This window comes from Salvelinus alpinus, chromosome 5, assembly GCF_045679555.1.
Source record: "Salvelinus alpinus chromosome 5, SLU_Salpinus.1, whole genome shotgun sequence".
Lineage (NCBI taxonomy): Eukaryota > Metazoa > Chordata > Actinopteri > Salmoniformes > Salmonidae > Salvelinus > Salvelinus alpinus.
Window position 1 is genome coordinate 23,776,370 of NC_092090.1, and position 26,225 is coordinate 23,802,594.

Below are 26,225 nucleotides of genomic sequence, written 5' to 3' on the forward strand. Positions count from 1 at the left end.
TTGTCTATGGAGATTGCATGTCTGTGTGCTCAATTTTATATACCTGTCAGCAACGGGTGTGGCTGAAATAGCTAAATGAACTAATTTGAAGGGGTGTCCACATAATTTTGTATATATAGTGTATCTCTATCTAACGTCTGTTATGTTACATTTCATTAAAACCTATCAGGTCCTACACATTCCCAAACTATGATTATCTCAGAGTTTTACAGTTTTACAGTCAGAATATGGAGAGAAAAAGCCGATGAGATTAGTTAACTTTGAACTCTATACCCCCTGTACTCAGCCCTCCCCTCTTCTCCTGTGCCAGGTTCATTAAGTGGTTCATTAACTCCAGTAAAGTAGAGTCCCACATAATCCACGCATGTTTTATTAGCATGTTTAAGAGTATGTTTTACATGTTGTTCTCAGCATAAATACAGTGTGCCAGCTGTGTGCAAAACAACATGTGTGTGTGTCTGTGCATGTGTGTGTGCCTGTGTGTATGTGTATGTGTATGTGTATGTGTGTGTGTGTGTGTGTGTGTGTGTGTGTGTGTGTGTGTGTGTGTGTGTGTGTGTGTGTGTGTGTGTGTGTGTGTGTGTGTGTGTGTGTGTGTGTGTGTGTGTGTGTGTGTGTGTGCGTGCGTGCGTGCGTGTGTGTGCAGGGGCGCCGCCAGGGATTTTGGGCCCCATGAAAATATATCACATTGGGCCCCACCACCACAGGCCACACCAACCCTGCACATTTGCTGTAACCACACACCTCCAGAACCCAATCGACCCATTCAAAGCCTTAAATAACTCTACCTTTGCAACTCTCTTGTAGTCCAATATTTACTGTACGATATTTACTGACAATGAGCTGTGAAAATATAACACTGTGCAGACATGCAACATTCTGCATACAGTGGAATTCACTATTTGATGCAAGACTGATACCCTCTATAAGAAATGTGCTAAAGGTTGTCTTTAATGGTCAAATTCTTGAATGGAAAATTCTCTTAACATGAATGACTTCAAATAAACTTCAAATAAATATAACTTCAATATACATGAACCTCTTCAATTAAAATAAATTAACATTATCATCTATAGAATGATATAACAAACAAAATAATCAAATCAGCAGCAGATTTGTGAACTAAGTATACATACCAACTAGAAAATATGCTGCTGTAAAAGTGGAACTGGAAAATGGAAAAGAAAATGAAAAGGCCTGATGTTGGTGCTACAGGAAAGGTCAAGAGGTCACCAAATCAATAGGTTTCTTCCACTGGGGGTCTTGATGTTGCACAACAACTTTTATGGTAATCCAGCCATTACGTTGAGACACATCTGGTTCTCAGCCTGTGGGCATCATGTGTGTAGTGATCCAATAGCCATCGTCATGCCATTTAACAGTTATCACTGGCCCTTGCTCAGCCTTACTCACCAAGAGCCCAGCGCCGAGCCTTCTTGCTAGCAAAGTCACTGATCAAGTCTAGCTAACTGACTTTCAATGGACAGCATGGCAAGACTGCAAAGCCTGTCCTGGGACATAGTGGACCTCAAATAGTTTTTTATCAGTTTTAGCTTACTGAAAGCTCTCTCGTCACCAGCAACAGTCACAGGCAGTGTGCAAAATATACGTAAAGCAATGCACACTTATCCAAAAATGCTTTTTCAGCTGCATTTTACAAATTGCATTCAGGAGACAAAGAGGGGACAAGTTAGGGGGGAAAGTGGCAGCATATACAGTGTTCAGGTGTCTTACTTCATTTTGAAACTCAGGTGTAAGATCTCTGGAATACTTCATGATCAGTGGATGGAACACAGAAGGGACTTTATCCTCACTAATCTGCCCAACTTTCAGAACATTAGAAAATGATTCTACAATTGTTGCAGTGGTGTGGAAGCTAGTGTCCAAGTCACTTATGATGTTGTCTATAGCAGTAAAAAACACTGTTCCGAAACACCTTTTCTGCACTGTCCTGAGCTGTCTCCTCTTGAGAGGTCTCATCATGGAATCTCTTCCATTTCCTCTGGCGGCTGTGTTCCTTGCTAAATTGAGGTGCAACATCCATTTGGGGAGAAATCAGTGTTGCCTCAGACAGGAGAGACTCCCATCCATCTCTAAGAGCTTCTTCCTTTAAGGCTCTGATATTGGCTGCCTCTGTGTCAAGGGAGATTTTTCCTGACTGGAGAATCACATTCCTGTCCTCAATGTATTGCAGTACCTGCAATTATGCCAACTGACATATCATTCAACACAATGCTGCTCACCTCCTTCTTCAGTTGGGAGTAGGGCTGGTTCAGGGGTATGGGGATGGGGAGACAGGGCTGGTTCAGGGGTATGGGGATGGGGAGACAGGGCTGGTTCAGGGCTATGGGGATGGGGAGACAGGGCTGGTTCAGGGGTATGGGGATGTGGAGACAGGGCTGGTTCAGGGGTATGGGGATGGGGAGACAGGGCTGGTTCAGGGGTATGGGGATGTGGAGACAGGGCTGGTTCAGGGGTATGGAGATGGGGAGACAGGGCTGGTTCAGGGGTATGGGGATGAGGAGACAGGGCTGGTTCAGGGGTATGGGGATGGGGAGACAGGGCTGGTTCAGGGGTATGGGGATGGGGAGACAGGGCTGGTTCAGGGGTATGGGGATGGGGAGACAGGGCTGGTTCAGGGGTATGGGGATGGGGAGACAGGGCTGGTTCAGGGGGATGGGGATGTGGAGACAGGGCTGGTTCAGGGGTATGGGGATGTGGAGACAGGGCTGGTTCAGGGGTATGGGGATGGGGAGACAGGGCTGGTTCAGGGCTATGGGGATGGGGAGACAGGGCTGGTTCAGGGGTATGGGGATGTGGAGACAGGGCTGGTTCAGGGGTATGGGGATGGGGAGACAGGGCTGGTTCAGGGCTATGGGGATGGGGAGACAGGGCTGGTTCAGGGGTATGGGGATGTGGCGACAGGGCTGGTTCAGGGGTATGGGGATGGGGAGACAGGGCTGGTTCAGGGCTATGGGGATGTGGAGACAGGGCTGGTTCAGGGGTATGGGGATGGGGAGACAGGGCTGGTTCAGGGGTATGGGGATGTGGCGACAGGGCTGGTTCAGGGGTATGGGGATGGGGAGACAGGGCTGGTTCAGGGCTATGGGGATGTGGAGACAGGGCTGGTTCAGGGGTATGGGGATGGGGAGACAGGGATGGTTCAGGGGTATGGGGATGGGGAGACAGGGCTGACCCTGAAGCGGCATCTGTTGGGCCTGGCACCAGGCAGGGGCAGGGACAACTGATTTAGTACGAATAGCTTGCTAAAAGTTTGCTGCATTGATTAAATGAAGGGCTAAAAGAGTGAAATGTAAACACTCAGAATTTTCTGTGAAGATATTAAGTAACTAATGTTAGGGGAGCAAAAGTAGCCGATTTCACTATGGACTAAGCTAACAGGTTAATTTCTAACACTCACGGACTACACCCATCTTCCTTTGTGAAAAATTGGGTGACATATCGTCGCCCTTTCTTTTCTCTCTTCTGTCTTTCTTTTCATTTTTGGAAGCCAGATTTTCCTTTAGGAAGCTGAGACATGATGCTCCACCAGCACTCCTCACTCACAATTCACTGCTAGCAAGTACCGTTCGCGCCTGGTTTGGGGGCAGGACCGAACCATTTCATGTAAATAGAGGGGGGTTAGGCAATACAGAGGCTCTGTAAATAAAATATTATATTAAGGATGATAGGTTAATCATTTTATATATATTTTTTTTAACCTAATGTTCTAATAATTTTTTAGGGCCCCTGTCAGTCACAGGCCCTTAGAATCGTCCTAATTTTCCCGGCGCCCCTGTGTGTGTTTGTGCTGTTTGTGTGTGTGTGTGTGTGTGTGTGTGTGTGTGTGTGTGTGTGTGTGTGTGTGTGTGTGTGTGTGTGTGTGTGTGTGTGTGTGTGCAAGGATATGTCAGGTTGGTGATCTCAGTGCGTCTGATCCTGCGTGTGTCAGATCCAGCGGGTGTAGGGATGTCTTGGAGGTGCAGGTAACGAGACACCAGAGGACTCTGACCACAAGGCTTGAAACGGACATGCTGGAACTCTGGACCTGCTCCAATGTAGTGGGACTGGAACACACAACACATTACAACTAATACTAAACACACAACACATTACAACTAATACTAAACACACAACACATTACAACTAATACTAAACACACAACACATTACAACTAATACTAAACACACAACACATTACAACTAATACTAAACACACAACACATTACAACTAATACTAAACACACAACACATTACAACTAATACTAAACACACAACACATTACAACTAATACTAAACACACAACACATTACAACTAATACTAAACACACAACGCATTACAACTAATACTAAACACACAACACATTACAACTAATACTAAACACACAACGCATTACAACTAATACTAAACACACAACGCATTACAACTAATACTAAACACACAACGCATTACAACTAATACTAAACACACAACACATTACAACTAATACTAAACACACAACACATTACAACTAATACTAAACACACAACACATTACAACTAATACTAAACGCACAACACATTACAACTAATACTAAACACACAACACATTACAACTAATACTAAACACACAACACATTACAACTAATACTAAACACACAACACATTACAACTAATACTAAACACACAACACATTACAACTAATACTAAACACACAACACATTACAACTAATACTAAACACACAACACATTACAACTAATACTAAACACACAACACATTACAACTAATACTAAACACACAACACATTACAACTAATACTAAACACACAACACATTACAACTAATACTAAACACACAACACATTACAACTAATACTAAACACACAACACATTACAACTAATACTAAACACACAACACATTACAACTAATACTAAACACACAACACATTACAACTAATACTAAACACACAACACATTACAACTAATACTAAACACACAACAAGTACACATGATAACTACACACACACTTTGACGCCTTTACCATTTTTACACTATGGTGCCGACCCAAACAGTACTGTTCTGGCTCAGATATTTTCTTTCCAGCGTTCCAGCAGGGTTCTGTCAACTACAGCGGATGCATAACCAGGCCAGCCTGGTGCAGATTAGCTTGACTTGGCTCGACCCAGCTCAGTAGAAATGGGTAATAGTGTTACTTCTCTCTGAATCAACGTAGTGTACCATTTTGCTGTACCTCTCTCTTGCGGTCCATCCTGGAGTCAGCATTGGCAATGCTTCCTCTCTTCTGCTTTTCTGTGCTGCTGAGACTTAGTCTCCTGGCGCTGGACACCAGCTCTTCAAACTCCATCTGCAGGTCTGACTTACACACACACACACTGAGTGATGATTGCATAGTGTGGGTATGGTTAACACCAGAGTCATGATCAGGCTATAGGTGCAAAAGCACTGAGCACTGCAAAGTGGAAAACTTACCATAAACCTCATTATCATGGGAATTGAATGAAACTTTTCTTCAACAATGTGCGTTTTGAAGAGGAAACTATTTATATATTGCTCCGTTTTTTCAATTAGACCATGGCATTGTTAAATATTGGTTTCTGATTAGATTGAAGGGCATTCTAGAGCGTGCATTATTTCCCTATAACGCACGGAATATCAGCACGGTAGAATTCAATGGCTATAGTTCATTCTTATGTTCCATGCTGCTTTTGGCAGCAAAAGTCGAATTGAAAACATTATCGGCATTGTTGAATTAGATTTTCATAATAGCAAGCTAGGACTGATGGTTTGGTTAGCTAAACTAGCAAGTCTGTTTGGTTACCAAGGCAACTACTGTAGCTATCTAGTAAACTTGCTTCCTACTTCAGTGGATATTGAAAACATTTCTACTGACAAATGAAAACATTTAGAGCGGCAAATCTGTTAAATTATAGCCATGGTACAGTATATAAGAGATAATCAACTCAGGGCTCTATGCGTTCGTGGAACACACCTTCCAAGTCGTTTATTATTTTCCATAGAACACACAGCCTCTCGTTGATTATCCCTTACATAATCCGCTCCTTATAACGGACATCGTTGAAGAACATTTTCAGATTAAATCACACTTCAAGATTATAATGAGGTTTATGGTATTTTCTGCACTTCGCACCAAAATGTTGCCCTAAATCTATGGATCAGGTTGGCACTGGACTAACCTCACCTGCAGGCTATTGTGCACAGCACATATAAACCTGGGATATCAACCACTCAAAATTGGCCTTAGTGGGAGTGACCTACTGTGTAAAGTATTTGTCATATTTTAATTTAAGCGAATCATACGACTGCGAAGAGTAGCTCTGTGCTTGTGGTGTACAGGATAGGGTTAGGGGGAAGGCATCGTAGAAGATGATTGGTTGGTAGATTATGCAGATTAAGCCAATGTCTATGCGGCGGGAGTTTCTCCCGGCTCTCTGTATTGGCTAACGAAGGCCGAGTTTGATGCGTTGGTCCACCAGACTTTGGGTGAAAGTGTCTGGGAACGAGATTAGTACTGGACACATGATGTATGGCTGCACAGTGTGACAGGCCCTGTTCAAATCCCCATGTCGCCACTTCTAACCCCAACACTCACTACACTAGGGTCAAACAAACACACACGGTGTCCTGTATAGAGGAAACGTTATACCATACACACACACATGGACGCAAGCACATACCCCCCCCACACACACTCACACACACACATACCCACACACACCCACCCACACACACCTACTCTAACAGGTGGGCAGGCAGGAACTCAGATGTTAGCGTTTCCAGAGCTTGTTCAGTTCAATTGTGATCAGAGCCACAGATGAAGGAGAGATTTGTACCCCTAAACCCCTAAAAACAATGCCTGCCTGCCAGCTCTCTCTCTCCCTCTGTCTCTCTTTCTGCCCGTCTCTCTCTTTCTGTTTGATCCCTCGATGTCTCTCTCCCTCTATAGTGTGTTTGTCAAAGCAAGGCAAGGCAGTGCTCTTCCATAGAGCAGACCTGATCCCCAGCAGCTGTTGCTGTATTAAGGTGGATCAGAGTTTTCCCCAGACACAGGCTGTGTCCTAAATACTATTCCACATGTGGTGCAATACTTTTGACCAGAGCCTTATGGGCCCTGATCAAAAGTAGTGCACTATATAGGGAGTAGTGTTTAATTTGAGACATAACACCTGTTCACATTCTGCACCAGCCACTAACGAGACCCATTACAACACTACACAACTCCCTAACCATGACTTCACTCCAGGTTAGACCAGGCTATGTTACACCATGACTTCACCCCAGGTGAAGTAGCCTGGTAACATAGCCTGGTCTAACCTGGGGTGAAGTCATGGTGTAACATAGCCTGGTCTAACCTGGGGTGAAGTCATGGTGTAACATAGCCTGGTCTAACCTGGAGTGAAGTCATGGTGTAACATAGCCTGGTCTAACCTGGAGTGAAGTCATGTTGTAACATAGCTTGGTCTAACCTGGAGTGAAGTCATGGTGTAACATAGCCTGGTCTAACCTGGAGTGAAGTCATGTTGTAACATAGCCTGGTCTAACCTGGAGTGAAGTCATGGTGTAACATAGCCTGGTCTAACCTGGGGGAGCATGGTGTAACATAGCCTGGTCTAACCTGGGGTGAAGTCATGGTGTAACATAGCCTGGTCTAACCTGGAGTGAAGTCATGTTGTAACATAGCCTGGTCTAACCTGGGGTGAAGTCATGGTGTAACATAGCCTGGTCTAACCTGTGGTGAAGTCATGGTGTAACATAGCCTGGTCTAACCTGGAGTGAAGTCATGTTGTAACATAGCCTGGTCTAACCTGGGGTGAAGTCATGGTGTAACATAGCCTGGTCTAACCTGGAGTGAAGTCATGGTGTAACATAGCCTGGTCTAACCTGGGGTGAAGTCATGGTGTAACATAGCCTGGTCTAACCTGTGGTGATATCCAGAGTGACTGTAAAGAGGGGGAGTGGACAGGTCTGAGAAGTGACCAATAGGAACTCCAGGCAGCGCTCTCTCTCTCTCTCTCTCTCTCTCTCTCCCCTTCTCACATACCCTTTTCTCATCTATCTGTATGATCTCTTTCACACCTCACTAAGCCTTACCCTGAGACTGTCTGAGCTGGAGCTATCTGAGACTATCTGTACGGTTCCTCTGACCCCTCCACCCTGACCTGACCCTGACCCTTCCACCCTGACCTGAGCTGACCCCTCCACCCTGACCTGAGCTGACCCCTCCACCCTGACCTGAGCTGACCCCTCCACCCTGACCTGAGCTGACACCTCCACCCTGACCTGAGCTGACCCCTCCACCCTGACCTGAGCTGACCCCTCCACCCTGACCTGAGCTGACCCCTCCACCCTGACCTGAGCTGACCCCTCCACCCTGACCTGACACCTCCACCCTGACCTGAGCTGACCCCTCCACCCTGACCTGACACCTCCACCCTGACCTGAGCTGACACCTCCACCCTGACCTGAGCTGACACCTCCACCCTGACCTGAGCTGACCCCTCCACCCTGACCTGAGCTGACCCCTCCACCCTGACCTGAGCTGACCCCTCCACCCTGACCTGAGCTGACACCTCCACCCTGACCTGAGCTGACCCCTCCACCTTGACCTGAGCTGACCCCTCCACCCTGACCTGACCCCTCCACCCTGACCTGACCCCTCCACCCTGACCTGACCCCTCCACCCTGACCTGAGCTGACCCCTCCACCCTGACCTGAGCTGACCCCTCCACCCTGACCTGAGCTGACCCCTCCACCCTGACCTGAGCTGACCCCTCCACCCTGACCTGAGCTGACACCTCCACCCTGACCTGAGCTGACACCTCCACCCTGACCTGAGCTGACACCTCCACCCTGACCTGAGCTGACCCCTCCACCCTGACCTGAGCTGACCCCTCCACCCTGACCTGAGCTGACCCCTCCACCCTGACCTGAGCTGACCCCTCCACCCTGACCTGAGCTGTAAGTGACAACCTAGGCTGTGACTCTCTGTCACCTTTTACTGCTGTTGTGACAGTATGTGTTAGGACCCAGGAAGAGACGCTTTAAAGAGCTGGTTTACAGCGGGACAGTCTGAGTGTGTTTTCTGTGTCCTCTCCTTGACTGCTGTTCCAGATCAGACTGTTCTATTCCTCTTCACAGGATACTGTTGTTTCATGGTGAGTCATGTTACATCTTCAATCATCATCATCATCTTCCTTCAGTAACAGGATATGAGTAAAAGCCATTTTGATTCTGCAACAACACATCTTCTTTGTATTCTTCACTGTAAGATGGTGTTTGATCTCTGATAGCTGATCCAGTGTTGTTGGAGACAGGTCTGCTTGTCTGGTAGTTACACATGCTGTGTGTGTGTGTGTGTGTGTTATTTATAGTGCAGGGCTAATGTTGTCGGCTCCATCCCTAGAGCTCCCCAATTACGGTGGAATTTAGAAAGCAAGAGCTAAACCCAAACAGTCTAAACCTGGGCTAAGAATAACTGACCTTAAATATCATCCATCCACACACAGAGTAAACCTGCTCATTTCACTACAAGACAGGATGAAGCAGGAACACACACACATACACACACACAGATACGCCTCCACCCAGGAATGCTTTTAAAGAGTGGTGCGCTGGCAGTGTGTGTGTGTGTATGTGTGTGTATATGTGTGTGTGTGTGTGTGTGTGTGCGTGTGTGGAGGAAGATGTCAGCGTAGCCTAATAGTGGGAACTACTTTAACTAGTGGATGTAGCACTGTGTCAGCAGGAGAAGTGGTTCGCTGGAAACACCAATGGACAGAACCAACAGGGAAATCCTATTCTGATCCTGCCAATGAGGCATTCTGCACCCAGAACCCAATCTCACACAAGAGACTATAGAGGCATTACAACTAACCACTGGTGGCTGGCGGCACTTTAAATCGGAGGACGGGTTCATAGTGGCGGCTGGACCGGAACGAATGGAACGGTACCAAGCACATCAATATGTGGTTCCATATGTTTGCTGCCGCTCCATTCGTTCTATTACAGTGAATAGTAGGAGCCGCCCTCACCTGCCTCCACTGTAACTAACCTGCTGTTTAACCAACCTGTTGGTTGGACTGAGGTCCAGTCTGTGTTTGATGTGTATGGCTACGTCCCAAATAGCACCCTATTCTCTATAGTGCACTACTCTTCACCAGGGCCAATATAGGGCTCTGGTCAAAAGCAGTGCACTATATAGGGAATAGGGTGCCATTTGGAGCACAAGCTGCTGGACCTTGGGGTCTATGATTAGACAGTAACCAGTAAAAGTCAAGTGTTACCTGGAAGCTGTCACCAGTGATTTGTCCCCAAACCATAACTCTCCCCTGCAGACACCCCATCAGCCACAGTCCATAAACCCTGCTCCTACATTATAAGGAAAGATACAGCTAGAGAGACTGGACGCTCGTAACAACACTCACACTGATACTGCAGGTCTCGATAGTTTCACAAAGTACACAAAGTGTTCTGTGCTTAGGAATCTGAGAATAAAATACATAACCTGTCCTGTAAATGTACCTTCATGTCTTCAGGAAATTGTGCTAAGGAAATACTTCTGGTCTAACTCACTATGGCTGTTTCTCCCAAATTGTACCCAATTCTCTATAAAGTGCACTACTTTTGACCAGAGCCCTATGGGGCCTATGAGCCCTGGTCAAAAGTAGTGAAATACATACAGAATAGGGTGCCATTTGGGACGTAAGTGCTCTTCTGAACCACGTACAGTAGTCTTCAGCTCTGAGTAAGAAGGCTATCCCTGACAACAGGCTGTATCTGGAGTTGACTTTAAGAGTGGAGGTTTGGCCCTCCAGAGCTCTGTTAGCGTGTTAGCTTGTTTCTGCAAACGTGTCCCATCCCGAGCACCTCAACCCTCTCAGGCTCTATTGACCGTTGCAGATTTAACAATGAGCTGAATCAATTAGCAGGAAAAGTGAGGTTTTAAAGACTGACCTCTGGGTTGGACGCAGCACATACCTCTGGTAGCTACTATACTCTACTCAATAACCTATCTACTATAAAACTGAGAGAGAGAGAGAGAGAGAGAGAGAGAGAGAGAGAGAGAGAGAGAGAGAGAGAGAGAGAGAGAGAGAGAGAGAGAGAGAGAGAGAGAGAGAGAGAGAGAGAGAGAGAGAGAGAGAGAGAGAGAGAGAGAGAGAGGAGGATAAGGAGGGAGGGAGAGAAAATAAGTAAGATAAAGAAAGAGAGAGAGGTAGAGAAGTTAAAGAGGTGTACTCACGCAGGTCTGTCGTGCCTGCGGCCAGTCTACTTCCTGTGCTGTTCTGCTGTAAAGGCCAGCTGAGCTGAACAGAGCTGAGCAGAGACGGCAAAGAGCTGAGCAAAGCAGAGACCAAACAGAGCTGAGACAAGCAGAGACCAAACAGAGCTGAGCAGAGCAGAGACCAAACAGAGCTGAGCAGAGCAGAGACCAAACAGAGCTGAGCAAAGCAGAGACCAAACAGAGCTGAGCAGAGCAGAGACCAAACAGAGCTGAGCAGAGCAGAGACCAAACAGAGCTGAGCAAAGCAGAGATCAAACAGAGCTGAGCAGAGCAGAGACCAAACAGAGCTGAGCAAAGCAGAGACCAAACAGAGCTGAGCAAAGCAGAGACCAAACAGAGCTGAGCAAAGCAGAGACCAAACAGAGCTGAGCAAAGCAGAGACCAAACAGAGCTGAGCAAAGCAGAGACCAAACAGAGCTGAGCAAAGCAGAGACCAAACAGAGCTGAGCAGAGCAGAGATCAAACAGAGCTGAGCAGAGCAGAGACCAAACAGAGCTGAGCAAAGCAGAGACCAAACAGAGCTGAGCAAAGCAGAGACCAAACAGAGCTGAGCAGAGCAGAGACCAAACAGAGCTGAGCAAAGCAGAGACCAAACAGAGCTGAGCAAAGCAGAGATCAAACAGAGCTGAGCAAAGCAGAGACCAAACAGAGCAGAAACCAAACAGAGCTGAGCAAAGCAGAAACCAAACAGAGCTGAGCAAAGCAGAAACCAAACAGAGCAGAAACCAAACAGAGCTGAGCAAAGCAGAGACCAAACAGAGCTGAGCAAAGCAGAGACCAAACAGAGCTGAGCAAAGCAGAGACCAAACAGAGCTGAGCAGAGCAGAGACCAAACAGAGCTGAGCAGAGCAGAGACCAAACAGAGCTGAGCAAAGCAGAGACCAAACAGAGCTGAGCAAAGCAGAGACCAAACAGAGCTGAGCAAAGCAGAGACCAAACAGAGCTGAGCAAAGCAGAGATCAAACAGAGCTGAGCAAAGCAGAGACCAAACAGAGCTGAGCAGAGCAGAGACCAAACAGAGCTGAGCAGAGCAGAGACCGGACAGAGCTGAGCAGAGCAGAGACCAAACAGAGCTGAGCAAAGCAGAGACCAAACAGAGCTGAGCAGAGCAGAGACCGGACAGAGCTGAGCAGAGCAGAGACCTAACAGAGCTGAGCAAAGCAGAGACCAAACAGAGCTGAGCAAAGGATGCTCGGAGCTGGAGTGCGTTACTTAGACCACAACGCCACCGCAGTTCACAATGCCCTAGCAAGCAGCGCGCCCCGAGGAAGGAGCAGGTGTCTGGTTGTATACACAATGGTGATATATGGATACACAATGGTGATATATGGTGCTGTGTGTTTACAATAGCCTACATCATTATTGGCTTTAAAGCTGTCAAGGCATCTTGTGATGCGCTTTGTGAACATGTGGATCACTTTTTATTGCAAAAAATAACAACATGGTTTCAATGCCACATAAATATTAAAAACCTTGGCCATAAAAGATTACTAGAGCAGAAAACATTGAAATATCACAACCACGCACGCACGCACGCACGCACGCACACACGCACGCACGCACACACACACACACACACACACACCACAACCACTCGCTGGGTCCTGACTGACACCTAATCAATGAGATGTTTATTACCACCAGTTGAGTTCAGCAGATGAGAGGGAGGCAGAAACTCCTCAGCATTCTCCCTCTCGCCACGAGAGCCCTCGTCATGAGGGACCATATAAACTCTCTGAAGTGTCCAGTCCTAGGAGAGGCCAGGTATGTGAGGCGATAAATTCTGGGCTTTAATAACAAACATGGAAAGTGAAAGAGTGCTTTAGCCCGGAGGGAGATGAGTACCTGAGAAAGGTAATGCCTTCTGGTTCTGTCTGCCCCAATAGAAGGCTGCCAGCGTGTGAATTTATCTAGGGCTTTGATCTTTAGGTCTGGCGGTGGATGAATCCCTTATTCTCTAACGATGGCTCAAAGCTACTAAAGACACCCAGTGAATGATTGCGACGTGTACAATAACAGGGGAAAGGTTGGTCTTTGGATGTTTATAATTTTGTGTAATAATCTCATCCCGCTCTTTAATTCAAGGTACGGTTTTCTAACTAACTTTAAAGTGACACAGGAGTTGATATTTGAAACCATGCTAAAGCGTTTAAGTGAGGGGGCATTTGGTGGGAAAGGGGGAGAGAGATGCTGCGCTGGTCGTTGAAAGAGCATGCTAATGGAAGAATGACTTTCCAGGAGCAGACCAGGAGAAAATCAGCTATTTCTTTATGTTTATAGCTCCCTCAGGATGACTGGCCGACTGACAGACAAAAACAGAGAGATAGAGAGAGAAAGTGAGATACAGAGAGAGATACAGAGAAAGAGGCAGAAAGAGAGTAAAACAGAGAAAGAGAGAGAGAAAGAAATTGAGAAAAATAGAGATACAGCATGAGAGAGACGGAGAGAGAGAGGAGAGAGAGAGAGATGGAGAGAGAGAGAGAGAGAGAGAGAGAGAGAGAGAGAGAGAGAGAGAGAGAGAGAGAGAGAGAGAGAGAGAGAGAGAGAGAGAGAGAGAGGAGAGTAAAACAGAGAGAGAAACAGGGTGGAACAGAAGGGGGGAGTTTTGGGGCGAGGGTTGGTGATGAACGGGGGTACTCTCGCTCTCTCCCTCTCTGTCTCCCTCTCTCTCCACCAGTGACAGCTGAGTGGCTGGGAGCTAATTGCTGTTGCGTGAGGTCAGAGAGACATTTATCTGACTGAGCTAGCCTTCCCTGCTAGCCCACAACAGACAGACAGACGGTCAGGGAGGATGTTGCACAGCTCACACTACAGAGAGGAGAGACTGGCTGCTAAAGCACTGACTAACTGAGAAGTCCCAGGGACATGCACACACATACAACCACTCTTTCTCTCTCTCTCACACACACACACACACCTACACACACACACACCTACACACACACAGGTTGTCAGTGATCAGGAGCAGTGTGATCACAGGAACTCTAAAGCTTCTAAGGAAGAGGAATACCACTAACTGTTTCATCTCTGAACGCTCCATACTAATGTAAGTTTTTATTCCAACTTTATTCAACTCTTCTCTATTCGTTCTCTCTATATTTATTTACATTTTATTGAACCAGTCAATTCAGTTAAGAACTGCTCTGCAGTAAGAAAACTTTTAGGAAATGTATTAGGAAATGAATTAAGAGTTGTTGGATTATTTGTGATTTAGTGAATTGATGAGTGAATGTGTGTATAGGAGCTCAGGGTTTGGTGAGGCTTCTGTTTATCTGTTGAGACTGACTGAAAGTCTATAGACGTGTTGCAGACAGATACACATATTACAGATAGAGGTTTAGAGATATATATAGCAATATAGAGATAGCAGCTCTAGGATATTTCCATCTATCCACACACAGCTAAAGGAGACTTCATTTCACTTCCCTTTTTTGACTTTATTCAGGAACTTGAACTGGCATCTTGAGCTGGCATCTTTTGAGAATCACATCTTGAGCATGCACAGCTTCCATTTCCATTTCCAGACAACTCTGTCTGAGACAAATGACAACAACAAGATGGCAGAGACCGATAGAGCCATTGACAACACAATCTATGAAATCGGACATATCACAATCAGTGTTGTTGCTAATTGAATAGGTTTTGAAAGCACAGATCAGTAAGGTACAGTACAGTAGGCAGAAGACTGGTCTGGGGACAGTTTGGTAAACCACTACACACTGGGATTAAGAGGGACCGGCTACTAGAGCAAGGTTACAAACCTAAAGCAGATGTCCAGTGTTACATTCAGCACTGCAGCTCAACTCCTCACTTTAACACTCAACACTGTCTGGGATTCAGACTATCCAAGTGGGAGTGAGTAGTAGTATACTGTAGATCCACATCCACTGGACTGCTGTCTAAATTACAGGCTGTAGAAATTGCAGACATCTAACACACACACAAACATCCTTCTCTTCCACAGCTCTGGCCTCCACAGAACCCCTGAAACATCCGGAAACATCCGGAAACAGACAAGACAATGTCTGCTGTTGGACGACTGTCTCCTCTGCCGGGATCACACAGCCGACACACACAGTGAGGATTACACTGAGACAGACTGACGGACATCAACATAAAGACTGGCCTCATTCATATAGAGAGACAGACGGACATCAACCTACAGCCTTGTGTCCTTACAACAGAGAGACAGACAACAACTCCAAACAGAGAGAGACATCACACTAGTGCCTGGTCACTCTGCAACCCTCCTACCCTCCACCCACTCCACCTCCCACCAGCTGGCCTCAGCGCCCCAGCCAGGGGTTACAGGTCACAGGTTAGGGGGACCAGCCCGTCCAGGCTCCTAGTGAACAGCGCTAGGAGGGCTCTGTCTGGCACTCTGTTCTGTTCTGTCTGCCGGAGCAGACAGCAGTATTTCAGCATGTTGTCCGTGGCGCCCCACAGCAGTGCATTATAATGCCCAGATGGATGCCACTGCCATGCAACCTGCCTAACTTGCTGTCGGGACTGTACCTTCACCTCATCTTCCTGCTGGGCAGCGTGTGTGTGGCCTGCAGCAACTGCACACCCGAGCAGCTGGCCGCCATAATGAACTGCTCCAAGCACGAGCACCACGCACGGAACTACGACTACATGGAAGGGGGAGATGTACGCATACGACAGCTGTTCAGCCGGACGCAGTGGTTCCTTACCGTCGACGACTACGGCAACATCAACGGGACACAAGACCCCACCAACTGTTACAGTAAGACCAGTGTTTCCCCTATATACATTAAATCGTGCCCGCCGCTGCTAAATCTGCGCCGCCGCTGCTAAACCGTGGCCTCTGCTGCTAAATCGTTGCCGCCGTTGGTAAATCGTTGCTAAATCGTTGCCGCCTCTGCTAAATCGTTGCCGCCGCTGCTAAATAGTGGCCGCCCGTGCTAAATCGGGGCCGCCGCTGTTAAATCGTGCCCGACACTGCTAAATCGGGGCCACCGCTGCTAAATCGGGGCCGGCACTGCTAAATCGTGGCCTCCGCTGCTAAATCGTGCCCGCCGCTGCTAAATCGGGGCCGGCATTGGTAAATCTTGGCCGCCGCTGCTAAATAGTGGATGCCGCTGTTAAATCGTAGCCGCCGCTGCTAAATAGTAGCTGCCGCTGTTAAATCGTAGCCGCCGCTGCTAAATAGTGGCTGCCGATGTTAAATCGTAGCCGCCGCTGCTAAATCGTTGCCGCCGCTGCTAAATAGTGGCCTCCGCTGCTAAATCGTGGCCTCCGCTGCTAAATCGTGGCCTCCGCTGCTAAATCGTGGCCGCCGCTGCTAAATCGTGGCCTCCGCTGCTAAATCGTGGCCTCCGCTGCTAAATAGTGGCCTCCGCTGCTAAATAGTGGCAGCTGCTGTAAAAAAAAAAAAGAATGTTGATGTATAGATATATTCCCCAGGAAGACCCAATCTGCCCCCCATGCCAACTGTTACAGTAAGACTCATCTATATACTGTATATCTATCTATAAAACGCCACCAACTGTTACAGTGAGACTGATCTATATACTGTGTATATATATATATAAGACCCCACCAACTGTTACAGTAAGACTGATCTATATACTGTATATCTATCTATAAGACCCCACCAACTGTTACAGTGAGACTGATCTATACACTGTATAGGGCAGCAGGTAGCCTAGCAGGTTAGAGCAGGTGTGTCCGGGCACTCGAGGGGGAACGAACTCAATATACTTTAAAATGACTAAAACCAAATCAAAACTGAGTATAAATGATAATGGACCTACAATCATACAGTTTCTTGACTCTGTCCAGCTCGCTAATAATCCCAGAAATGAAAGCTAGACAGTCCGGGAGCATTGAAAATTCCCAAAACGATGGATAGAAAGCTATTTTTAACGGAGCGAAAATATAGCCAATTTTTGGTGTGGCCCGTGGACCTCGACCAAATAGGGGCTCCTGGAACAAAATTAGTTTGACACCGCTGGGTTAGAGCATTGAGCCAGTAACCGACAGGACCCTAGTTCGAATCCCTGAACCGACAAGGTGAAAATCTGTTGATGTACCCTTGAGCAATGCACTTAGCCCTAATTAACCCTTAACTCGCCAACTGTTACAGTAAGAATTATCTATCTAGTGTATATCTATATCTATAAGACCCGCCAAATGTTACAGTAATGTTACAGATCCAAATGTTATATTATATGTTTTATACCCCATTAATTGCTACAGTAAGGCTGGTTTTATTATCCACATCTTAACATCTACAGTATGTGTTGTCTTAGGACTCATCACTTCAATGGAATTCAATCAAACAAACTCATATTGCGCAGGTCGTAGTTTGTAAACAAAGATAGATACCGCGTAAACTGGTGGGGCAGGTTTGATTGAATTCCAGTCTGTGTTGTAGGATTCATCTCTTACTAACAGGTGGTTCTGAGTAGACTCTCAGCAACAGTAGATGTAGAGAGGGTGACTTAAACATTCTACTCACTGTATATTTATGGGCTGCTTTAGACTCTCAGAGATGTCTAAACATTTTTACGGCTGATGTGTTACTGCTAATAACAATATGGTTGAGCAATGTCCACGTTGCTGAGATCTTAGTCACTCATGTCTAGTCAGAGATGGAGAGAGAGAGAGAGAGAGAGAGCAATAGAAAGGGGGAAAGAAAGTGAAGAAAGAAACAGAGAGCAGAAAAACAGAGAGAGCAGAAAAACAGAGAGAGAGAAACCAAAAAACAAACAGGGAGAAAAACCAAGAAGCGGAGAGACAGAGAGCTCAGCTGGCAGATTCCTCTGTGTCTATGTGAGTTATCTCCCAGTCTGTTGAGTGAGTAATAAGGATGTTGGAACACGGTCATATAGCAGCTAGCTCTCTCCCCTCTGGGACTCCCTGGAGCAGCCTGATGTTATTGTCCAATGTTCCCTCTGCAGTGTAATCACACTGGTAATGGGTCATGTGTCTCTGTTAGGGCAGCCAAAGTGACAGAGGTAAAGTGAAGCAGGTGTGGGCTCTGGCCAAGCAAACCATAACACCATGTAAACACAGCCACTAATGAAGTAAACCAAGGGGCTGGGAGTTGGGGCTGGGGATGCAGACGCTCAGGACAAATGAACTGGCATGAAGCACGCACACACCCACGCACATATTAAACACCTCAGTGAAGTAGCCCAAGCTGACCTAGTCTATCCACAGAGATACGGAGTTAGTGTGTGTGAGTGTGACATCAAAACAATCACTCTATAGGTTTCAATAATGTCTGTCTGTCTGTCTCTTCACTCTCCGCCCGCCCGCCTGTCTGTCTGTTTGCCTGTCTGCTCACCTGCCCGTCTGCCTGCCTCCCTCCCTGCCTGTCTGTCTATCTGTCTGTGTGTCAGTGGAATGCTGGCGTGACCAGGGTAGCCTGTCTACCTGTCTGTCTGCTCACACGCCCGCCTGTCTATCTATCTATCTGTCTGTCTGCCTGCTCACCTGTCCATATGCCTGTCTATCTGGCTGTGGAATGTTGGCGTGACCAGGGTAGCCTGTATACCTGGCTGTGGAATGTTGGCGTGACCAGGATAGCCTGTCTATCTGGCTGTGGAATGTTAGTGTGACTAGGGTATCCTGTCTACCTGGCTGTGGAATGTTGGTGTGACCAGGGTAGCCTGTCTACCTGGCTGTGGAATGTGGGTGTGACCAGGGTTGCCTGTCTATCTGGCTGTGGAATGTTGGCGTGACCAGGATAGCCTGTCTATCTGGCTGTGGAATGTTAGTGTGACCAGTGTAGCCTGTCTACCTGGCTGTGGAATGTTAGTGTGACCAGTGTAGCCTGTCTACCTGGCTGTGGAATGTGGGTGTGACCAGGGTTGCCTGTCTATCTGGCTGTGGAATGTTGGCGTGACCAGGGTAGCCTGTCTACCTGTCTATCTGGCTGTGGAATGTTGGTGACCAGGGTAGCATGTCTATCTGGCTGTGGAATGTAGACGTGACCAAGGTAGCCTGTCTACCTGGCTGTGGAATGTTGGTGACCAGGGTAGCCTGTCTACCTGTCTATCTGGCTGTGGAATGTTGGCGTGACCAGGGTAGCCTGTCTATCTGGCTGTGGAATGTTGGCGTGACCAGGGTAGCCTCTGTCTCTGGTGAGGAGGGGGAAGATGGGTCTTGCGAAACAAAAACTGGCCTTGAAAAGCAGAGAAATGGATCCACCCAGATGTGTCTGACAATAGCAAGCAGGGAGACATGCAGGCACGCACACACACACGCACGTACACACACACACACACGCACACACAGGCAGACAGGCCTTTGAAGAGCCCAGCATGGGCATGAATACAGCTAATAAATCTTTGATTCATATTGCTCTGTTCCTCTCTGGCCTGGGCTAGGCTGGGCTGGGGTGAGGGCTGGGCTGGGCCGAGGTGAAGTGAGGTGGGCAGGGCAGGGCCGAGGTGAAGTGAGTAGGGCTTGGGGGACTAACCAGCCTTGAACACAACCGCTGCACAGACAGACAGACAGACAGACAGACAGACAGACAGACAGACAGACAGGCAGGCAGGCAGACAGGCAGACAGGAGGACACAAACATGACAAAGTGGGGAAAGAGTAACTGTTGGTCACAACAGTTTGTTCTCACCGACCTGAACTATATTTTTCGTTAAGAGCATCTCTGAGCACAGACGACAATCTAAGACTTTACTCATACAGTGAACAAGTTCAGCGATGGATTATGAAGTGAACTCTGACAGTCTTTCAAACTAGTGTCTGAGACTTGTGATGGAACTTGATGTACTCCAATGGCTGACAGGAAGTCATTTAGATACATACATGTATGTGCTATTTGTGCTGACTAGAGCAGACTAAATCATCCAGTTTCTCTTGTTTTCTAGTCAGTCTTTCTAACCCTTTATGCTAAAACAAGAGAGTACCCCAACAATGAGATACTGTTACAGGAACAGGCATAGCATCTGTTTCTCAGGGTGGACAGTGTTAAGAGGCTGTTACAGGAACAGGCATAGCATCTGTTTCTCAGGGTGGACAGTGTTAAGAGGCTGTTACAGGAACAGGCATAGCATCTGTTTCTCAGGGTGGACAGTGTTAAGAGGCTGTTACAGGAACAGGCATAGGATCTGTTTCTCAGGGTGGACAGTGTTAAGAGGCTGTTACAGGAACAGGCATAGGATCTGTTTCTCAGGGTGGACAGTGTTAAGAGGCTGTTACAGGAACAGGCATAGGATCTGTTTCTCAGGGTATTCTGCTCAATGTCCTGTCCACTGTGTTAGTCCAACCTGACAACCAAAACAAACACAGGTAACATACTGTACTGTATGAGCTAACAGGCCTATAGTTTAGTATATTACACCGGACGAGATACAAGTCTGTACTGTATGAGCTAACAGGCCTATAGTTTAGTATATTACACCGGACGAGATACAAGTCTGTACTGTATGAGCTAACAGGCCTATAGTTTAGTATATTACACCGGACGAGATACAAGTCGGTGCCTGAATACCCATATTTGCGTTCTAAATAGTAGGCATTTTGGGTATGTTTTATAATACGTGACATTTCGTAAAATAATAAGAATATGCTTTAAATGCCAGGATGTCTTACTCATTTCCGCTTTTCATCTAGTAGAATACTCTGCACGCTATTGAAGAAGAGAATGGTCTTTCCAGACTCATGGCTTTCACAACAGCTGATAATCAGCTGAGGGGACGTGCTGTACCAAAATCAAAATTTCCTTTCGTAGGATAGCTGGAGGCAAAGTCATTAATATTCATGAGTTACGTCGGGCGCTTGGTTGAGCCTTTTTGGGTGTGTGACATCACACAGATGCACTGAAAAGGCGTGCTCGCTGGGATGATCAGTGAGCACCGACTTCCAGCTACATACCAATTATTCATAAAGCAAGTCCACAAATTATTATTTTAAAAATGTATACAAACTGTCTGTTGCTTGATATGAGCAAGTCAACCCAAATGTTCCAAAGAATAGGAAATCGACAATTAGCTGGCGAGTAGTGGCTACTGCCTGGCCAGTGAGCTAGCTACATTTCAGTCAGTAGCTATCCTTCTAAATGCGATGGTCACTGGATAAACTATACAGCTATGAGTTTGACATATTTTGTTGAAAACAAACTAGCATCCAGTTGTTGTTGCCCATAGTAGAATCATATCTCACCAGCTGGCCCCTGAATCCCGTGTCTATGTGGCCATGCATAAACTTCCGAGTCTAGATGTCGTTCAGCTAACGTTAGCTAGCTACCTAGCATTGCTAGCTGAACTGTTTCATAAAAAAACAGCTGAGGTGACTCAAACCCTGTAGCTAGCGAACAAGCATTCCTCGGCGACAATGTTACTGCGGTGCAGGAATATTAGATATGTATTTGAATTGTAAGATAACTGTCATTAAAGTTGGTGGTTACTACTGGTTTTAGATCCGAGGTGAGAGAAATTGCCCGCCAGTGTTTTGCGTTTTGGTTAGGACTAGGAGTGATGTCACGCAACCAAGAAGGCTCAACCACTCACCAGACGGATAATAATGACATTTTTGCCTTTTGCTATCCTACATTTTAAGTACCAAAATGAAACAATGGCAGGAATCAACACAATTGTGCATGAGATGACGCATTCTCAGTAGGATGAGCCTAGTATGCTGATATTTGTTGCTTACTGCATTAGGTTTTTATTAAACAGTATGTTCTAAATAGTAAACTCAGCAAAAAAAGAAACGTCCCCTTTTCAGGACCCTGTCTTTCAAAGATAATTCGTAAAAATCCAAATAACTTCACAGATCTTCATTGTAAAGGGTTTAAACACTTTTTCCCATGCTTGTTCAATGAACCATAAATAATGAATGAACATGCACCTGTGGAACGGTCGTTAAGACACTAACAGCTTACAGACGGTAGGCAATTAAGGTCACAGCAATACATACTTAGGACACTAAAGAGGCCTTTCTACTGACTCTGAAAAACAACAAAAGAAAGATGCCCAGGGTCCCTGCTCATCTGCGTGAACGTGCCTTAGGCATGCTGCAAGGAGGCATGAGGACTGCAGATGTGGCCAGGGCAATAAATTTCAATGTCCGTACGGTGAGACGCCGAAGACAGCGCTACAGGGAGACAGGACGAACAGCTGATCGTCCTCGCAGTGGCAGACCACGTGTAACAACACCTGCACAGGATCGTACAGCCGAACATCACACCTACGGGACAGGTACAGGATGGAAACAACAACTGCCCTAGTTACACCAGGAACACACAATCCCTCCATCAGTGCTCAGACTGTCCGCAATAAGCTGAGAGAGGCTGGACTGAGAGCTTGTAGGCCTGTTGTAAGGCAGGTCCTCACCAGACATCACCTGCAACAACGTCGACTATGGGCACAAACCCACCGTCGCTGGACCAGACAGGACTGGCAAAAAGTGCTTGTCACTGACGAGTCACGGTTTTGTCTCACCAGGGGTGATGGTCGGATTCGCGTTTATCATCGAAGTAATGAGCGTTACACCGAGGCCTGTACTCTGGAGCGGGAGCGATTTGGAGGTGGAGGGTCCGTCATGGTCTGGGGCGGTGTGTCACAGCATCATCGGACTGAGCTTGTTGTCATTGCAGGCAATCTCAATGCTGTGCGTTACAGGGAAGACATCCTCCTCCCTCATGTGGTACCCTTCCTGCAGGCTCATCCTGACATGACCCTCCAGCATGACAATGCCACCAGCAATACTGCTCGTTCTGTGCGGGATTCCCTGGAAAACAGGAATGTCAGTGTTCTGCCATGGCCAGCGAAGAGCCCAGATCTCAATCCCATTGAGCAAGTCTGGGACCTGTTAGATCGGAGGGTGAGGGCTAGGGACATTCCCCCCAGAAATGTCCAGGAACTTGCAGGTGCCTTGGTGGAAGAGTGGGGTAACATCTCACAGAAAGAACTGGCAAATCTGGTGCAGTCCATGAGGAGGAGATGCACTGCAGTACTTAATGCTGGTGGCCACACCAGATACTGACTGTTACTTTTGATTTTGACCCCCCCTTTGTTCAGGGACACATTATTCCATTTCTGTTAGTCACATGTCTGTGGAACTTGTTCAGTTTATGTCTCAGTTGTTGAATCTTGCTATGTTCATACAAATATTTACACATGTTAAGTTTGCTGAAAATAAACACAGTTGACAGTGAGAGGACGTTTCTTTTTTTGCTGAGTTTATATGATTAGTACACAGTATGCAGTTTAAGTAAGTAGTAGGCAAACCAGATTTCAGACACAGCCATTGGCAGAGCATATTAATCTGAATCACTAACATATGACGCTAGTAGAGGACTGTTGGCTTGTAGTGAAAACACTGAATAAGGGTCTTCATAGACAGCAGAGCAGGTTTTACTGTATCTGGTTTTAAGGAAATCATTTGTAACTGTATGCCAGGAGTCTGCAAGAGCCAGTTTAAACCAGTGATTGATTTCTTTTGGCCCCCCAAAAGTTTAGTACATTTTAAGATTTTTGTTTTTGGTCAAAAGAAAATACTGTAAAATCACCTGGAATTCAGCTAGAAATTTGTTTAATTTAGGAAATCTGTTCCCAAGTATTCCCACAAATTTAAAAAAGAGACGTATGTGATCTTGTCTCAATGTATTCAAGGTATGAAAGTATTGTTATTTTCAAATACAATCTTATTTTCGACTTAGTTGTGGTCAATTTGTAGTGTACAAATGATTAAAGTTATGTTCTGACCATCCGCTCAGACAGAAATCGTCCTGCGGCTGAATGTAGTTGCCTAACCCTGCTGTAGGCTATTCAAAAACACATGGGAACACTCTTAAACCCTCCAGACAGTTTGCTGGTGAGTGTGTTGTGTCTGTTGCCCCAGTACAACATATATACTACATAACAGTATTGTTTCCCTGTTATAATCCAGTACAACTGTCACGGTCGTCGTAAAGATGAGACCAAGGCGCAGCGTGAGTAGAGTTCCACATCATTTTAATAAACTGAAACTCACCGAACAAAACAAAATAAAGAACAAACGAAACGTGAAGCTACTGATGTGCACAAAGACAACTATACGTAGACAAGATCCCACAACACAAACGAGGAAATGGCTACCTAAATATGAACCCCAATCAGAGACAACGATAAACAGCTGTCTCTGATTGGGAACCATATCAGGCCAACATAGACATACAAAACCCCTAGACAATACAACACCCTTAGACATACAAAACTAGCGTATCCACCCTAGTCACACCCTGACCTAACCAAAATATATAGAAAAACAGAGATATCTAAGGTCAGAGTGTGTTGTGTCTGTTGCCCCAGTACAACAGATATACTATATAATAGTATTGTTATCCTGTTATAATCCAGTACAACAGACTATATAATAGTATTGTTACCCTGTTATAATCCAGTACAACAGATAGACTATATAATAGTATTGCTATTCTGTTATAATCCAGTACAACAGACTATATAATAGTATTGTTATCCTGTTATAATCCAGTACAACAGACTATATAATAGTATTGTTATCCTGTTATAATCCAGTACAACAGACTATATAATAGTATTGTTACCCTGTTATAATCCAGTACAACAGACTATATAATAGTATTGTTATCCTGTTATAATCCAGTACAACAGACTATATAATAGTATTGTTATCCTGTTATAATCCAGTACAACAGATAGACTATATAATAGTATTGTTACCCTGTCATAATCCAGTACAACAGACTATATAATAGTATTGTTATCCTGTTATAATCCAGTACAACAGACTATATAATAGTATTGTTATCCTGTTATAATCCAGTACAACAGACTATATAATAGTATTGCTATTCTGTTATAATCCAGTACAACAGACTATATAATAGTATTGTTATCCTGTTATAATCCAGTACAACAGATAGACTATATAATAGTATTGTTACCCTGTTATAATCCAGTACAACAGACTATATAATAGTATTGTTACCCTGTTATAATCCAGTACAACAGACTATATAATAGTATTGTTATCCTGTTATAATCCAGTACAACAGACGATATAATAGTATTGTTATCCTGTTATAATCCAGTACAACAGACGATATAATAGTATTGTTACCCTGTTATAATCCAGTACAACAGACTATATAATAGTATTGTTATCCTGTTATAATCCAGTACAACAGACTATATAATAGTATTGTTACCCTGTTATAATCCAGTACAACAGATAGACTCTATAATAGTATTGTTATCCTGTTATAATCCAGTACAACATACTATATAATAGTATTGTTACCCTGTTATAATCCAGTACAACAGATAGACTATATAATAGTATTGTTATCCTGTTATAATCCAGTACAACAGACTATATAATAGTATTGTTATCCTGTTATAATCCAGTACAACAGACTATATAATAGTATTGTTACCCTGTTATAATCCAGTACAACAGATAGACTCTATAATAGTATTGTTATCCTGTTATAATCCAGTACAACATACTATATAATAGTATTGTTACCCTGTTATAATCCAGTACAACAGATAGACTATATAATAGTATTGTTATCCTGTTATAATCCAGTACAACAGACTATATAATAGTATTGTTGTCCTGTTATAATACAGTACAACAGACTACATAATAGTATTGTTATCCTGTTATAATCCAGTACAACAGACTATATAATAGTATTGTTATCCTGTTATAATCCAGTACAACAGATAGACTATATAATAGTATTGTTATCCTGTTATAAACCAGTACAACAGATAGACTATATAATAGTATTGTTATCCTGTTATAATCCAGTACAACAGATAGACTATATAATAATATTGTTATCCTGTTATAATCCAGTACCACAGACTATATAATAGTATTGTTACCCTGTTATAATACAGTACAACAGATAGACTATATAATAGTATTGTTACCCTGTTATAATCCAGTACAACAGAT

The 26,225-nt window shown here is 45.3% G+C and overlaps 2 protein-coding genes across 2 annotated transcripts in view; one reads left to right on the top strand and one right to left on the bottom strand.

Annotated features, from left to right (window-relative positions):
• Positions 1-26,225, bottom strand: part of LOC139575764 (protein FAM227B-like) — an 81,157-nt gene that overhangs the window by 1,753 nt on the left and 53,179 nt on the right. The window contains exons 10-11 of the mRNA XM_071401040.1: positions 5,229-5,350; positions 3,910-4,067 (exon numbers count right to left, since the gene is read on the bottom strand). Of these exons, the coding sequence (XP_071257141.1) occupies positions 3,910-4,067; positions 5,229-5,350 (280 nt within the window). The remainder of the gene's footprint in view (positions 1-3,909; positions 4,068-5,228; positions 5,351-26,225) is intronic.
• fgf7 (fibroblast growth factor 7) overlaps positions 13,917-26,225 on the top strand; it is a 44,383-nt gene continuing 32,074 nt past the window's right edge. The window contains exons 1-2 of the mRNA XM_071401037.1: positions 13,917-14,343; positions 15,262-16,044. Of these exons, the coding sequence (XP_071257138.1) occupies positions 15,756-16,044 (289 nt within the window). The 5' untranslated portion in view covers positions 13,917-14,343; positions 15,262-15,755. The remainder of the gene's footprint in view (positions 14,344-15,261; positions 16,045-26,225) is intronic.